Source organism: Tachysurus fulvidraco, chromosome 7 (assembly GCF_022655615.1).
Source record: "Tachysurus fulvidraco isolate hzauxx_2018 chromosome 7, HZAU_PFXX_2.0, whole genome shotgun sequence".
NCBI lineage: Eukaryota > Metazoa > Chordata > Actinopteri > Siluriformes > Bagridae > Tachysurus > Tachysurus fulvidraco.
In genome coordinates, this window is record NC_062524.1 from 25,380,337 (window position 1) to 25,396,192 (window position 15,856).

Genomic DNA, 15,856 nt, shown 5'->3' on the forward strand with positions numbered 1-15,856 from the left:
GTGAGAAGATGCAGCACAAAAAAACACTGCAATTTAAAACACTGCAATATATATATATATATATAAAACATTAAAATATTAGAATTTATTGCATTAAAATATGCTTCATAAGTCATATGCGTGACTTTTATTACGTTTATTTTAACAAACAATAAATATATCTTTTTCAACTTATTTTATAAATAAGTGATAGGTAATGAGTTTGATGTTTTATTTTAGTTCATTAGTTTAACTATAGATCTGTAGATGAATTATTTGATCTTAGAATTAAAATATAATAAATAATAAATGTTTTTGTGTGTTGGTAAAAAAAAAAAGAAATAGAAAAGATGCACCACAAAAAAATACTGCAATTATACTTAGCAATATCTGCTAAATTACTACAGACATTCCAAAGTATTTTATATAAATATATTATTATTATATATATTATACATATACAATTCAAATATTAGAATTTATTGCATTAAAATATACTTCATAAGTCATATGCATGATTTCTTTTATTAAGTTTATTTTAACAAACAATAAATCTTTTGATCTTATATGTTTATTTATTTTATATTTTCCTTCTAATTTTTCTTTTTTTCAGTTTTCTTATCTTGATGTTTGCAGACATGAATGTGAACGTAATGTTTTACATGGTAACGTTTATTCATCTTATGACAGTAATATCGCCAGACCTCAGACTGACCTTTGTGCTACAGACTCTGATGAATATATGTTTTTGTGTGTATTCAGTTTTTTTTATGCCTCCTTGATCGGTATACACACCCTTCCCTTCTTTACTACCCTGATAAAGAGTCTGTTTTCATGGATAGTTGACTATTTACTGTAATAAAAAAAATTCTCACATCCCAAGGTTGGCATTTAATACCTGTGGTTACTGTTCAACTTTAGCTTATAGAATAGTGTTTGTTTTCAAGCATTAAACAACTCTCTAGTTTATGTTTAAAACGTACTTGCTTTTTCACAGATGCCTTACACACAAATATGTACATAAATGTGTATAAATATCCAAACATGGAGCTTAGAGCACTGTCACTGATAAGTCACAATTGAAATAGGATATACTGTATGTGTGTATGAAATGTTAAACATTTATTGTTATGTATCTGTCCTATCTTATGTTTTGGTCAGGTGAATTTCATGGAAGGTGAAAATGTATATTAATGGGTGGGGAAATGCAGTTTAAGCCATTTGAATGTACCGCAAAAGGTCAGTGAAAGTTCATGGTAAATGTTCTGCATCAGTGATCAAAAGATTGTTTAAATCCCAAGGGATTTAGACTCTTATGTCTTATCCTACACACACACACACACACACACACACACACACACACACACACACACACACACACGTCTCTTTGTATCTGAGATGTTGACAAGTACAAATGGATAAACTCCCTCTGTTTATGACATGAACAGGATGCAGCTCCCCCCTCACTTATCACGGATCTAGAGTCAGCTACTCCCAGGAAACACACACACACACACACACACACACACACACACACACACACACACACACTTAAAATAACCTGTAATGTACACACCGTCTGTTAATTATTAATTCATAACATTATAACTGTGTTATGTTTTATTTAATATAGGATAGACAGTGATTTCATCATAATTTCTTTTCCACATGAGGTAAAATAAATGTGATTTTTCTATATTCTATATATAAAATTTCAAATACTGTGTAAAAACGTACAACATTCTAAAATGAGAAATCACTTTTTGGTCATAAACCCTTAATCAACATGTCAGTTTTTATAAACTTCAGACTCACTATAGCTCTTCACGCAGGAGACTATGGTGGCTTAAACTGAGGAATCATCAGGAACATTGACGCCATGCTCCACTGACTGACTTAATACGAATCACTTTTACGTGTTATTTTATAAATCAGTCCAGAATAATATTGGGATTGTAACAGCATCAGACCTTTACTTAAAAACATAAACATGACATCAGATGCATCGGACATGCTGTGGAACATAGCATTATTTCTCAGTATCTTCCTTCTGTTTATGTTTTGTCTGGGTTTTTGACATTACTCCATACTTCTGTATGATAATGTTCTCGAGAGCCTGTAGGTCACACACCGGCAGGAGAGAGGCCAAGTTTCAAAGGTCATCTGTCAAAATGCCTTTATAACACACACCACTTTACAAGTGACCTTTGTTAAACACAACACAACACAACACAACACTCCTCAGCAGCACAAACCAGTCACTTATAAGCTGAACATTCTCAGCAATGATCCTAACAAATGATCATAACAGTTTTATTGCTTTTTTATTTTTATCAACTTATAGGTACATATGTCTTATGTCTAGTTTGTCTCATTAATAGGCAAAAGGTATTCCAAGCTCTTTATAGTCATGATATGATTATATGGTCATGGTATCTGGTGTATATTGTTGTATTTCTTCTCATTACTTTTGGACATAAAACCCAAATTTATAAAACCAGAACCAGAGTTTGACAAGAGACGATTTCATTTATCTGCATAAATAAATCTTTCACTCTTAAACCTAGCCAATTTTCTGACTACAAATATTCTGAAAAAGGTTCAACATGATCCTGATGTTAATGTTTTCTTGATTGTACAGTGGCTCTGTATATCTTTCTGACCGCGGGACCATAATCCCAAAGTTATAGTAAGGCTATAATACAATCAGTGTGCTTGAATAACAGTTGTAGTTAGGAGTAAACATCATCTTCTTGCATGCCAAATCTACCTTATTGGTTATGGGATGTGACCAAAGGAAAAAAAAAAATAATCTATTGTCTGAATGTGGTGCCACCTGGTGGGAGAAACACAGAACAAAAACAGCAGTGGGATCAAAACAGCTGGATGAGAAAGCCTTTAATACCAGACAATAAATAATCAAAGTTTAATACAAGACAGTACAGAGACAATAGGTTCTTTGACTATAGTAAACCTCAGTACATGAAGTAAATAAAACTGATAGATTTTATTTTACCATTTAGCAGAGCAAAGCGGTGGAATGATTTTAAGTCCGGGCGGGAGTCGGGTTAATCTTCTGCGTTTTCTTCAGATGATGATAGTTAGGTAAAATCTTCATCAGGAAGTCCAGCTGCAGAGTCTGGGGCTGTATAAGAATTTAAAAATAAGTTAGAAGGAAAAATGCACAGAGTTTGAGACTCCCTGCTGTGTTACGGTGAGTTACCTGTGGTCTCTCGGTCTGTACTCTCCTCATGCAATTGGAGCTGTAGATGACCGTGTTCTCTGGAATCTCCTCACACGTGTTGAGCCGACAGCATGCGCCGATGATACAGCCGCTCGTCAGGATCACGTTACGGCCCACTTCAGCTATAAGCACAGAGGGGTCAGAAGGTATGATGTGGTATACACAGAAAGGTGAACCTTTTCTCCATAAGATCAAGAGTTGATGTTCTGATGTCCTTGTGACATTTCATTTTCCTTTATTTTGTCACCCAGCCAGTTAAATTACAAATGCACAAATGATTCTACTAAAACATAAAATACTCAAGTATAAACAGAGCCACAGATACAAATGACTAGCTGCTTTACCTTTTGACTCAATGACATTGTTGTCCCCAATTTTCATCGCTTGGGAGACTGGAAACAACAGACACAATCAGGTTGCTTCTGAAGCAGTACACTGCCATATTAATGTTTAAAAAAAAATCAAATTAAAAAATAAATAAATCTCAGAGAGTACCGCAGCCGACTTCAAAAACATTGTTGGTGCCTATTGTCATGGTCTTGGGTTCATACTCCTCTGTGCCAGGCATGATGTTTTCAGGATAACTGACAAAACACACACACAAAAACAAACAAACACAAGATACTTTAGAAAATCCATTACTGTAATTTTTTTAATAAACGCTCTGTAATGAGTTAAAAAAAATTAAGATCTATTTGTTCTAAATGCTAAAAATAACATCCTTAGTACATAACAACATAAGTCATTTGCATGAGAGTTTATTTGTCATAACATTTAAGCCTGACTGCCTGACTGCCATTTAAGCCTGACCACCTATTAAACATCAATGGCACATGCAAACTGTAAAAACTGATTAAAAAAAGGTTTAAAAATAAAATAATTGGGAAACAAAAATTGGTCCGATAGGTTATTTTTACATATTGGTGCTGCAGTTAGTCATCCAGTCCAAGCCATCTTTTAAAAAAAAATAACTGAATACCTAATAGATTATAATCTATACCTGTTAACAATGAGCGCTTGTTCTTCTATCAGGTTGCCTTCTCCTATGATGATCGGACCACCATCTGCAATAATCCGTGCTTTCGGGTGGATCACCGTTCTCGGCCCTGTAACACGCCAACGGCTTTGAATACAGCTCTCCAAATTACTCGCTATAGTGACAATCATCAAAAGGAGCGATAAAGACGCTCTTTTCTCCCTGCTGCTATTAGACTTTACAATCACAGCTGCTCCCAGTGAACCAGTCACCATAATACACACCGTTATTACTGTTTAACTGTAATAATAACAATAACAACGTATTTTAAACATGTGCAATAACAGAAATTTTGAAAAACCTGCAATATTACTGTGTGCAATATGTCTTCAGTGTAACCACTACGTTTTTTATACATTTTTGTATATACTGTATATTATATTATGTCTTTATTCTTTTTATATATTTTTGCTGCTGTAACAGAGAAATGTCCCCATTGTGGGATGAATAAAGATATATATTTTCTTAATTAATCAATTGATTGATTGATAGGAGCATAAAGAGGTATAATAAAATACATAATGACTTGAATATGATAGACTATATAGTGAAAAAGCTTACCAATGGTGACATCTCCTCTGATTTCACTCTCAACACACACCACTGCACCAGCAGCTATTTTAATGCTGCACAAACAGGAGAAAATAAAGTAGATACATTTACAAATATATAAAATATACATTAAATACTTTTCAGTCATAACTTAACCTAAATTATAATAATATCATTATTCTGCTAATATGCTTGAAAAAAATATGCAAGAAAAAAAATCTAGTTTATTGCTGGGTAAAGAACCAGGGGTTGGTTTTAAACAGGTATTTAGGTCTAAATTTTCTTTAAAAAAAAAAAAAGCGTTAAAGCAATAGGAAATAGAATATAAGAGTTGGAAGAGTCTTTTTAGAGTACATGTTATTCATGGAAGGAGATGTGAAACGTGTAAAATACAGGAAAATAAATACAGCATAATGTAAACAGAAGATGCTAATCCGATTAGCACCGAAGCTAACTAACGTTACAATTCCAACTAAATAACACGTGTTGCATTCAGAAAAAACGGCAACGTGTCGATATTACTATACTGTTCAGATGATACAAAAAAAAAACGACTGAAGTGGAAAGACGGATATAAAATATATCCAAACCTTTTCTGGTTTGCTTGTTTGGGGTCCGCCATATTTGAATCAATGACGTCGTATTCGATTACACGTGCTGTTTACACACGGCTGCGAACATCGATTAATAATGTCTGATAAAAATGCACCGTTTTACTGCCCTCTGCCGGACACAGTTGGAGTCGCACATTTTTCGTACTTCGATGTTTTCCTGTTGATTTGATTAAACCTTGTTCACTTGAACACACTGACAATAAAGACAACAAACTTTCTTTTTACTTTCTTCAGTGTGTGTGTGTGTGAGAGAGAGAGAGAGAGAGAGAGAGAGAGAGAGTGTGTGTGTGTGTGTGAGAGAGAGAGAGAGTGTGTGTGTGTGTGTGTGTGTGTGTGTGTGTGTGTGTGTGTGTGTGTGTGTGTGTGTGTGAGAGAGAGAGAGAGAGAGAGAGAGAGAGTGTGTGTGAGAGAGAGAGAGAGAGAGAGTGTGTGTGAGAGAGAGAGAGAGAGAGAGTGTGTGTGAGAGAGAGAGAGAGAGAGTGTGTGTGTGAGAGGGAGAGAGAGAGAGAGTGTGTGTGAGAGAGAGAGAGAGAGAGAGTGTGAATGTGTGTATGTGAGTGTGTGATTGTGTATGTGTGTGTGTTTATATGTGTGAGTGTGTGTGTGTGTGTGTGTGTGTGTGTGTGTGTGTGTGTGTGTTAGTTTTTACTACTCTTACCGTGGTTGACATTCGGCCCTTTTTGTTTGTGTTGACATGGAGATACAGAGTAAATAATCATAATAATTCATGAAATTGTCGAATATCTTGTGTTTCACTTGAGGATGTTGAGCCGATTGTTTTGTCAGATCCCAGTGGGTTTGAGTGACTAATACCCAAATAGTTGAGCAGCTGATACAACTTCAAACCTCTCGTCTTCCTAATATAATTGTCCTTCCGTACTGCATTACGTTGAGAAATCCAGCACTTATTTCTAAATTTGATTTCTTCTCATTTGCTGTATGTGCTGTGTGCCTCAATTTCATGTTCCCCAATCCGACTGCTTTTATTCCCTCGGCTCCAAGGCTCACAAGGCTCAGAGCTTTTTCTGCCCTAGCACACCTGACTCAACTTTTCAGCACACTAACATGTTCTTTACAAGGTTATAATAAGTGTGTAAAGCAGGAAATATACTCAAATGTGCAGGGCAGCAGATTGGCCTGCTGCATAAACCTGCAGTGGTCTCTTTCTCACTGAGAGAGGGGGGGGGGAGTGAGAGAGAGCGAGAGAGAGCGAGAGAGAGCGAGAGAGAGCGAGAGAGAGAGGGAGAGAGAGAGAGAGAGAGAGGTAGCTAGGGGTGAACGGTGCACTGCAGAGCACACACCCAAACTCACTATAAATTCAGAGGAGCAGTGTGTGTGTGTGTGTGTGTGTGTGTGTGTGTGTGTGTGTGTGTGTGTGTGAAAGAGGCAGGATGTGACTGCTGAGTCAGTTAAACTGTAGTACGGAGGCAAGAATGGTCAGAGAGCAATGCAGCAGCCAAAAGAAACTGGACAGATGAAAAACTTCTCTCAGCAACTCAGGATGGACAGAACACAGCCACGTTAACCATGACGACGCCAAACCACCATCAGGATCAGGATCGCTAGCCTGAGTTACAGCTGTAAGTCAAAGTCCAACGGTGGTGTCACAAACTACGAGGCTCAGGATCGTGTAAAAGTCTGAGCGATGGAGAGAGAACATCGTTTCCATCTCAGAAATAAGGTAAGAGCTCGCTAACCCGAACCCGACTGAAAACTTGCATTATTACAACTTACAGTACTTGACTTAGTTGACAAAATGCAACAAAGAAAAGATTCATTTGATTTTCGGTATGATTATTATTTTTGTTAGAGAGAGAAACAATCTGGTACATTCCAGTCAGGACATAATACTGGTGTAACTTTAATGTGACCAACAACATAGTTAAGTGTAACTGTGGTCGTGTGATGCAGTCAGAAGTAGTGACCATGGCGGCTCTGTACCGCGTGGCTGTGTGTGGTGGTACCCATGGCAACGAGCTGGCGGGGGTTTACCTGCTCCGCCAGAACATGAGGAGGAAGCGGAAGGGTAGCATGGCGGATCCGGTTACCATGGTAACAGTCATGACAAACCCACGTGCTGTGCAGCAGTGTGTTCGTTACACGGAGATGGACCTCAACTGCTGCTTTACACACACTACACTGAGGTCAGACACTCACACACACACACACACACACACACACACACACACACACACACACACACACACACACACACACACACAAACTCATATTATAAATAATTAAGAACTCTGTCTTTCCTTATTGCCATTTTATTCTCTCTCTCCCCTCTACTTTTCCTGTCTGTTTTCCCAGTGTTCTCTTCTTTTCCTGTCTTTTCTTTCCTCCTCCCTCATCTTCTTCTCTAAGCCTGTCTACTTTACTGCCTGCATTCTAAAGTAAACTACATGTGCTCTGGTCTCAGTGCCCCTGTCTCTGATGTCACCCCGTATGAGGTTGTTCGCGCTCAGGAGCTCAACGCTCTGCTCGGTCCTAAAGGAGACTCTGCAGCGGTGGATCTTCTCTGTGATCTTCACAGCAGCACTGCGAACGTGGGCCTCTGCCTCATCACTCACTCTGACAGCGACTGGATCTGCCTGCACATCTGTAAACACCTGCAGGCAAGACTGATCCACGTAGCACAGACCTCCCACAAAGTGATCCTGCCATTTTATTAGCTGGATTAAAGATTCTTCATGAACAGATCAAAGAATTTTGATAAAGAATTTTACATTTCAGGTAATGGGATCTGGGCTGAAGATAAGAAATTTGGATTAGGATGAAATAAATGGTTGGCTTTGCCCAGGATGATTAGGAATTCACTTAAATTTGGGATTTAGGATGAGTTTGTTTAGGATATATGTGTATATGTGTTTTCAGAGGGAATTGGCCACCATTCCAGTGCGGTATGTCCACTATGACGTTCCTAAGACTGAGACTTACACACTGCACTCTGTCGGGAAACACGGCTTTGGTGAGTCCAGAAGCCGACACATGCTCAATTATGATACTAGGAGAGCTCATCGTTATCTAGATAAAGTGGGAAGAGTTCTGAGTAACACTAATCATCTGACTTTACATCCCTGGTGAGCTGGAAAGCATTTCAGAACATAAAGAAAACCTTGAAGGGGGGCACGGTGGCTTAGTGGTTAGAACGTTCGCTTCACACCTCCAGGGTTGGGGGTTCGATTCCCACCTCCACCTTGTGTGTGTGGAGTGTGCATGTTCTCCCCGTGCCTCGGGGGTTTCCTCCGGGTACTCCGGAGGAAACCCGGTCCAAAGACATGCATGGTAGGTTGATTGGCATCTCTGGAAAATTGTCCGTAGTGTGTGAGTGTGTGAGTGAATGAGAGTGTGTGTGCCCTGTGATGGGTTGGCACTCCGTCCAGGGTGTATCCTGCCTCGATGCCCGATGACGCCTGAGATAGGCACAGGCTCCCCGTGATCCGAGAAGTTCGGATAAGCGGTAGAAAATGATTGAATGAATGAAAAGAAAACCTTGAGTCACTCATTATTAGGTAGCCTTAGATTCACGTTCTTTGCTAACACCAGAGAAGCTCTGAGATGCTTTTCTGCACACCAGTTTTAAAGCGGTTACTTGGTGATTCCTTCCTGTCTTCTCGGTCCTGTCCTGCCATTCTACTCTGACTCTCTAACATCAACCACATTTATATCCCCTACTGCTCTCTTGATGTATTGTTGTTGCTGTTGTTTTTTGCACCACCGAGTTGACTAGATTTCACAAGCAGCAGTTTCTGTACAGTAATACTCAGACCAACCTGTCTGGCACTGATAATTCGACGTTCATCAAAATGACACGGTTGATTAAATATTTACTCTAGTGCAACACTTCTGCTTCCGCTTCTTACATCTTCAGCATCCTAGCCTTTCAGTCAGTCCTTTTCTTTTTCGCAGGACTGGCACAGTGTCACCGCTGAGCCTTTAAGCGAAACCGCCTCAGTCATACGCTTGGACTGGATCCGAAATAAAACATCTGCCAAATTAATACATTTATTCTAAGCGACTCATGAATTTTTTGGATGAATGGCTCCTGTGCCAGTTTTCTCTATTTGACTGAGTTGTGCTGACTCCAGCACTCCACAGAATTATACACATCTCCTAATTTATAGACTTTTTCTAAACGCCCTCTGATATACGCCATTTCATCCTGATTTTCACTGAAGCGATTAATTTGAAAAGCCCAGACCCCTTTTTTTTTGCTCTGTGTGCAAAAATATGTTAAAGTAGTTATTTAAATGTCATGCTGAACAAAAAAAGGTTTGAGTTTTTTAGGATTTGCATTTTTTTAAAATAAAGACCACATTTCTATCTTCAGCGATGGAGGTCGGTCCTCAGCCACATGGCGTGATCAGAGCCAACATTTTTACTGCCATGCAGGAAGCTGTTCATCTCACACTTGAATGGGTTCGTCTGTTCAACTCAGGTACCAAGGAGGCTACACTTCCCAGCATGCTTTGAAGGTAGAAGAACATCCAACTGTAGTAATGCGTCTTTTTGTGTTGTAGTATTGGAGATGTTTCTCCACTCGTCTGAGGCTCTTCGTCAGTTTGGTTCAAATTAGTGGAGAAACATCGTATACTAAAAAGTCAGTGGTTCCTTTTGTTATTTTAATCACCAGGAACTCAGTTCGAGGGCGGCTCAGTGGACGTTTATACGATGGTGGAGAACATAAAATACCCTCAAGATCCTCACACACACACCATCAGTGCTGCTGTGCATCCAGAACTACAGGTTTTCCAAATATCTTGACCTTATGGCCCCTTTCACTCGCTCCAAAGTGCTTAAGCTGTAGAAGCAGCTGTAGTGACTTTCTCCTATCTCCTTTTTTCAGGATAGAGATTTCTGTCTCCTGCACCCAGGTGATCCAGTCTTCCTCACTTTCACTGGAGAGACTCTGAGGTACAAAGGGAAAGAAGCACTCTATCCTTTCTTCATCAACGAGTGTGCGTTTTACGAGACGGGTGTCGCTCTGTCTCTAGCGAGGAGAAGGAAGGTGGAGATTCCAGCCATACAATGCAGTAAAAGGTGAAGGACATAATTCGCAAAGAAAGACCAGAAATAGAGACTGGGATTCTTAAATAAGATTCTTGAAGGTTTCTAGTCGCATCACAACCCATTACCCCACACTCCAAACCTCAAAACCTTTACTGTGATCAAAACCTCCTTCTTCAACTCCTAGCCCTAACCCCTAAACACTACCCTAACCATGATACACCAATTATCTAACTAGAATGCTAAAGTCTTTACATGTTTATCGAGTCATGTCAGTGATGGAAATCACAGTATTTAATGTCTGGAATTTCCACTGAAGAACAGATGAAAAACCTCATTGAGTGAAGAAGCAGCTTCAGTCTATTCCTTGTTATGGTGAGGTAGTAGTTTGCCACTTAAAGTGCCCATTGAATAAAAACTGATGTTTCAGACTTTTTTCAGAACATGTCTCTTTGGTGTTACTTATACGTTCAAGCTCTTCTCTGAAATCCCATCCATCCATCCGTTTTCTGTGCAGTTGATCCTACACGGGTTCCCAGGAAGGGGACTTAGGGCACAAGGTGTGGACACCATCCAGAGTCCCATCTGATCATCCATCCCACACTCTCACACACACACACACTACAGACAATTCAGAGATGCTGAGAACCTTAACCACTTTAACCCTCAGCTCTATACAGTACATGGACAGGGTTTACTTGGTCTTTTAAAAAAAGAAGTCATTTTATTGAAGTTAAAGGTTACAACTTGATCAGTTTCATTAACAAATTCAGGTTCAATAACATCAAAATATGAAATAACTATAGAACAGATCCAGTTAATGAATCAGAACCTCAGGGGAAAAGCTTACAAAGGGAAGGTCATTGCTTTGCATATCAACGCCGTACATTCACAATGCTGGACCATCACATACACAATATAAATTAGTTTAGTGTTCACTGTTCATGTTAATTACTATTTGGTGTTTACAAAACTACACATCCACATATAAGCAACAAAATGTTTAAAAAAATAAAATAAAATAAAATAAATAATGAAATAGGTTAGAAGGAACGAATTAAATGAAGCAATACTAGTTAAATAATTTAAAATAAATACATTTTTTAAAGCTTTATGCTTATGTATTATCAGGTCTAATGAAGACTGTAACATACTTAACACACTTAATATTACTACAATAAAAAAAAAAAAACAACAACATACAAAGAAATTAGGCTAAAGTTACACATAGGAATAATAATATATAAATTAAAGGATGTTGTGCCTGAATCCATACCTGATTTATTTCAATATATATTTATATATCGTGCCTAGCTTACTTTTTCCACCAACACAGAGCCAAGGAATGAACCAGAACCATCAAGCCACCAGATGTGTGACTGACGAAGACATGACACATGACGTTCATTAGCTAGTTAACTTAGCTACAGTCATTCTTGAACCAAATCTTTGAGTTTCTTTGAGTAAACAAATTGCATTTTTTACATAGTTACTGAAAGATTTGTCACTCGTAAACTTTGCAAGCAGAGACGCGTTAATAGATTTTCCTCCACACTGGTGGTGTAAATGTCATGGTGACGAAATGACCCAACACTGCTAGGTTCGGGTCGACTCGAGAAAAGGTTTCCTGATTAGATGTCTGACTCTGTATCGGTGAAAAGTGCTCTCAGTGCTTCTTCTTTAAATTGTGCCTTTAAACTCTTCACAGTTTATGCGAGAAACACTCCAGTGAATTCTCCCCACACACACACACACACACACACTCACACACACACACACACATTTTGTCACATCAGATCGAAGCCATGCAGGAAAAGCATGAAATATTAAAGTGCCTTTGTCTTTGTCTTTATGCCTTTGTGCACTTGTTACACTTAATACAGGTTAAATTTAATGTAGATAAATATATATATAATGTATTTACCATTTAGTAAATCAGATTAATTCTGTTCATGTTTGTTTTGATCGCAGGTTTACTGCTGCTTCCTGTATTGCAATAACGACGGATCAAAAATCATACATACTTTGATTAAATCATGAATGTTGGCACCTCACTGCAGAATTTAGCTTCTGCATTTAACTGTCAGGGAGATGATGAAGAATCTTACGGTTGGGGTCGTTGCCCTGCAAGTGTCCACACAGCACTTTTCTGCTCTCACACACTCAGCTAGCCTTTACAGCCTCTTCATTTTATCTCTTCTCCAGCTGCAGGTTTCGGATTATCGGTGCGCATTAAGTTCACTGTAAATCTCAGCTAGATGGAAAAAAGTCGTTTTAAGCACAAAGCTTAGGCTATGTCACAATCTGCATACAACTGCACTTAATAGTATGTTAGAATAGTACACGGCATTACTCACACGTCCTCCTGCTCTGACACACACCCTGAGCTGGACTACGTAATCAGTGCAGTGTGTTTGTGTTGAGTTTATTATACTGTAATTTACTATGGCAGCATGTACGTTTATTATTGTCCCATAGTATTCAGTAGGGTAGAATAGCATTTTATTTCTCATATTATTAGCATAATTGTATGATGTACCTTCCCCTATACTATTTATTACAATAGTATAGTGGTGTACTACTAATCCATATTATTTAATACAGTAGAATGATGGTGTATTATCTTGTCATATTATTCCGTATGACAGACTGATAATGTGTGTATATGTATAGTATATGTAGCTTTAGTATGCAATACTATTTAGTACAGTAGTGCTGGGCCCCTGAGCAAGGCCCTTAACCCTCAGTTGCTCAGTTGTAAGTCACTCTGGATAAGGGTGTCTGCTAAATGCCGTAAATGTAAATGTAAATTGTAGTACGTGCTATTTTAATCCTGACAAAAGGATGGGGTTTTGGGGTGCAATAGAATGTCCTCAAAGTGTGCCATCTTGCCATACTATTTTGTATGATTCTGATATATTGTCTAGCTTGGTTGAACGGTAACAATTTATTTCCCGTGCTGATTCAGTACAGTATTTGGACCGCATACTGTTTTTTTTATTGTTTCTCTGTGATGGTGTACTTTTAATACTGTACTGGTTTTCAAGTCTGGTATTTTGGTGTAATACTGCTGTCTGATTTTACTTAGTATATTATCTGATTTAGGACACAGACCTGGCTGTAATCTTTTGAAATTCGTGCTCTAAGCCACTCGGTAGGCAGTAAAGCGGTAGTAGTTCTTGCTGTGGCTGCGAGCGGCCCACACCAATAGCGCCGCAGCCATCATGTACAGCGGAGAGGAAATGAGCGCGAGATAAAGGGACCAACCGAGAGAGCCGTCCACTTGGTCTGGTATAACGGAGACACGGTGTAGCAGGTCCATACCCGCCAGAAAACAACACACACAGCCAAGAGAACACACACCTGAGAGAAAAGAGATAGATGGACATTGTTGGTGTTTAACAGAGAGTGCTGGTGTTGAATGTGGGTGCTTGTTCTCTAAAAAAAAAAAAAAAGATCCTGACCTGCAAGGAGGTGGAGGAGTCCGATGCCCAGTGTGGGACTGAAACTACGACACAAACACGCACAGAATCCCACCAGCGCTCCTACTAACACCAAACACAGAGAGAGAAAGGGCAGGAGAAACTGGCACCTCCACAGATCTATACAAAACAAGGGAAGACATATAATTAAACATTTATATATAAATAATGTTCTATATCTACGCTGTATATTACTGTATATTATTACACAGCTGTTATTAATTACTAAAAAGGAGAATTAAATACTAGAGAACTAAAATTACAGTCCAAGCTCCTTGGCTATTGGCATGAATGCAGTGCAGTGAATATTACACATTAAAAAGTTGTGCGTTTGTGTGCACCCGTCTCACTCACAGGTGCGTATCACGTCCTCTCCGCTGTTATGGTTGCCAGGCTCTGTGTACTTCGGTGTGAACTGTTGAGACAATGTGAAGCTCACACACTCTATGTTCATCTCAGGATCTTCACACACACACACACACACACACACACACACACACACACACACACACACACACACACACACACAACCTATATTAAACTTACAATACATATTTGTATTATTTTGAGTTGGATAGTTTATTTTTTGGACATTCGATGTAGGCTTAAAAATCATGCAAATAAACAACAATAATAATAACAACCATAACATAATAATAATAATAATAATAATAATAATAATAATAATAATAATAATAATAATGCCTATTATACAGACATTAAGTGCGCGCGCACCACGGATCCCCACCTGGCTCGCGGTACCAGCGGATGCGGTCAGCAGGCACGCGCACGCACCTCCACCACAGGCCGATGGTGCCGTTGAGGCGGAAAAGCGCGTCGCTTGCTGTTTTCTCATCAAACTCTCCGTCTCTGAGCTCTTGGTGCAGCGCGCGCAGCTCAGTCGCGTTGTGCTCGTGACGCACCTGCGGGCTCGTGTACTGGTACCAGTGGCGCGTGCCAACCGCCACAGACAGGTAGACCGTGGCCAGAGCGCTCAGCACGCACGCGATCACCGACGCCGTGGCGGAGCGGTTGTCCACCATGATGCCGTGTCTCTTCTCTGTATATTTATTTATTATTTTCTGTTTTTCCCCCTGATTATCCGCAGATCAGATAAAATAAATCCTCCATCTGTTGTTGTATTGCAGCTGAGATTTTGTAAATAATCCTCGTGCTTTCCTTTTCCGGTCAGTCGCAGTGAATGCTGGGTAATGTAGTCCTAAAGTCTGTATAGATTGTAGTTTTATGTTTTAATTGTAAAAAAATAACGTTCAAGCCTTGGAGAAACATTTTGACACGGAATCGTTAACACGTTTAATGACGTGTTTCTTTCTGATAGACGTCGCCCCCTGCAGGCGAGCTGTCGTCACTGCATCACGATATATCACGATGATATACAGCCGATTTCTAATAAACATGGAGTTTTATTTTTTGCTTCATATGCTACTATAGCGCCGTGATGTTTTAACATGCAGAAATATATCTACACATATTTTTTTGAAAAAAAAAAACGCGACTCCGGTGGGACTCGAACCCACAACCTTTGAATCACATCGCAATGCATTGCCTAGAAGTCCAATGCGCTATCCATTGCGCCACGGAGCCACCTGTTGCACGTGCACACACAGGAACCTTTTAACTCTTTTCCACTCAAGATCGGAAAAAATAGCTGATATTTAAACGTTATACATATAAGCCTAATATATATATATAAGCCTAAATTATAACCTAATGTATTGTATAACTAAACGCTATACAATATATAATACATTATACAGAGTATATACATTTAAATTTTCCTTGTAGCTTTCATGTAGCTAGCTAACTAGCTTATATACATATTTATTAGCTAAGCTACTAGCTAAAATCATTAGTTTGTCTGTGTTATGACCTATATCTGATAAACAAAAGGCGATGACGTCATTTCTTCTTAGTCCTA

General features: G+C 38.9%; 3 protein-coding genes and 1 non-coding gene across 6 annotated transcripts; 1 reads left to right on the top strand and 3 right to left on the bottom strand.

Moving 5' to 3' along the window:
• Positions 1 to 2,284: 2,284 nt before the first annotated feature.
• On the bottom strand, positions 2,285 to 5,497 carry dctn6 (dynactin subunit 6). 2 transcript variants are annotated; one of them, XM_027157898.2, is made up of 8 exons: positions 5,402 to 5,497; positions 4,821 to 4,885; positions 4,224 to 4,329; positions 3,719 to 3,807; positions 3,568 to 3,615; positions 3,203 to 3,345; positions 2,996 to 3,124; positions 2,285 to 2,815 (listed from the first exon to the last, which is right to left on the bottom strand). In XM_027157898.2, exons 1-7 carry the CDS (start codon positions 5,431 to 5,433, stop codon positions 3,026 to 3,028), a joined length of 582 nt encoding a protein of 193 aa, XP_027013699.1. In that variant the 5' UTR covers positions 5,434 to 5,497; the 3' UTR covers positions 2,285 to 2,815; positions 2,996 to 3,025. The 2 variants fall into 2 exon arrangements, with proteins under 2 accessions (XP_027013699.1, XP_027013698.1); XM_027157897.2 differs by lacking the exon at positions 2,285 to 2,815 and having other exon boundaries at positions 2,863 to 3,124.
• A 1,176-nt stretch (positions 5,498 to 6,673) lies between these two features.
• Positions 6,674 to 10,835, top strand: LOC113650046 (N-acyl-aromatic-L-amino acid amidohydrolase (carboxylate-forming) B-like). Its single transcript, XM_027158078.2, has 7 exons — positions 6,674 to 7,106; positions 7,337 to 7,569; positions 7,848 to 8,043; positions 8,303 to 8,396; positions 9,759 to 9,866; positions 10,062 to 10,174; positions 10,275 to 10,835. Exons 1-7 carry the CDS (start codon positions 7,071 to 7,073, stop codon positions 10,470 to 10,472), a joined length of 978 nt encoding a protein of 325 aa, XP_027013879.2. The 5' UTR covers positions 6,674 to 7,070; the 3' UTR covers positions 10,473 to 10,835.
• A 302-nt stretch (positions 10,836 to 11,137) lies between these two features.
• On the bottom strand, positions 11,138 to 15,271 carry cldnd1a (claudin domain containing 1a). Of its 2 annotated transcripts, XM_027157937.2 has the most exons (5): positions 14,666 to 15,271; positions 14,272 to 14,379; positions 13,900 to 14,037; positions 13,550 to 13,798; positions 11,138 to 12,689 (listed from the first exon to the last, which is right to left on the bottom strand). In XM_027157937.2, exons 1-4 carry the CDS (start codon positions 14,958 to 14,960, stop codon positions 13,578 to 13,580), a joined length of 762 nt encoding a protein of 253 aa, XP_027013738.1. In that variant the 5' UTR covers positions 14,961 to 15,271; the 3' UTR covers positions 11,138 to 12,689; positions 13,550 to 13,577. The 2 variants fall into 2 exon arrangements, with proteins under 2 accessions (XP_027013738.1, XP_027013737.1); XM_027157936.2 differs by having other exon boundaries at positions 11,138 to 13,798; positions 14,666 to 15,269.
• Positions 15,272 to 15,430: 159 nt separating this feature from the next.
• Positions 15,431 to 15,522, bottom strand: trnar-ucu. Its single transcript is given in 2 exon segments — positions 15,431 to 15,466; positions 15,486 to 15,522. It is a non-coding gene; the product is annotated as a tRNA-Arg (tRNA).
• Between the last annotated feature and the right edge of the window lie 334 nt (positions 15,523 to 15,856).

Excerpts from the sequence above, each read along its gene's own strand:
- LOC113650046 (XM_027158078.2), top strand. The coding sequence starts at position 7,071 with ATGGAGAGAGAACATCGTTTCCATCTCAGAAATAAG. Across the intron at positions 8,044-8,302 it reads ACATCTGTAAACACCTGCAG|AGGGAATTGGCCACCATTCC; the intron begins GCAAGACTGATC and ends ATGTGTTTTCAG. Across the intron at positions 10,175-10,274 it reads CTGTGCATCCAGAACTACAG|GATAGAGATTTCTGTCTCCT; the intron begins GTTTTCCAAATA and ends TCCTTTTTTCAG.
- dctn6 (XM_027157898.2), bottom strand. The coding sequence starts at position 5,433 with ATGGCGGACCCCAAACAAGCAAACCAGAAAAG. Across the intron at positions 3,808-4,223 it reads CAAGCGCTCATTGTTAACAG|TTATCCTGAAAACATCATGC; the intron begins GTATAGATTATA and ends GTGTTTTGTCAG. Across the intron at positions 3,346-3,567 it reads CAATGTCATTGAGTCAAAAG|CTGAAGTGGGCCGTAACGTG; the intron begins GTAAAGCAGCTA and ends CTGTGCTTATAG.
- cldnd1a (XM_027157937.2), bottom strand. The coding sequence starts at position 14,960 with ATGGTGGACAACCGCTCCGCCACGGCGTCGGTGATCGCGTGCGTGCTG. Across the intron at positions 14,038-14,271 it reads AGAGGACGTGATACGCACCT|ATCTGTGGAGGTGCCAGTTT; the intron begins GTGAGTGAGACG and ends TGTTTTGTATAG. Across the intron at positions 13,799-13,899 it reads ACTCCTCCACCTCCTTGCAG|GTGTGTGTTCTCTTGGCTGT; the intron begins GTCAGGATCTTT and ends CTTTTCTCTCAG.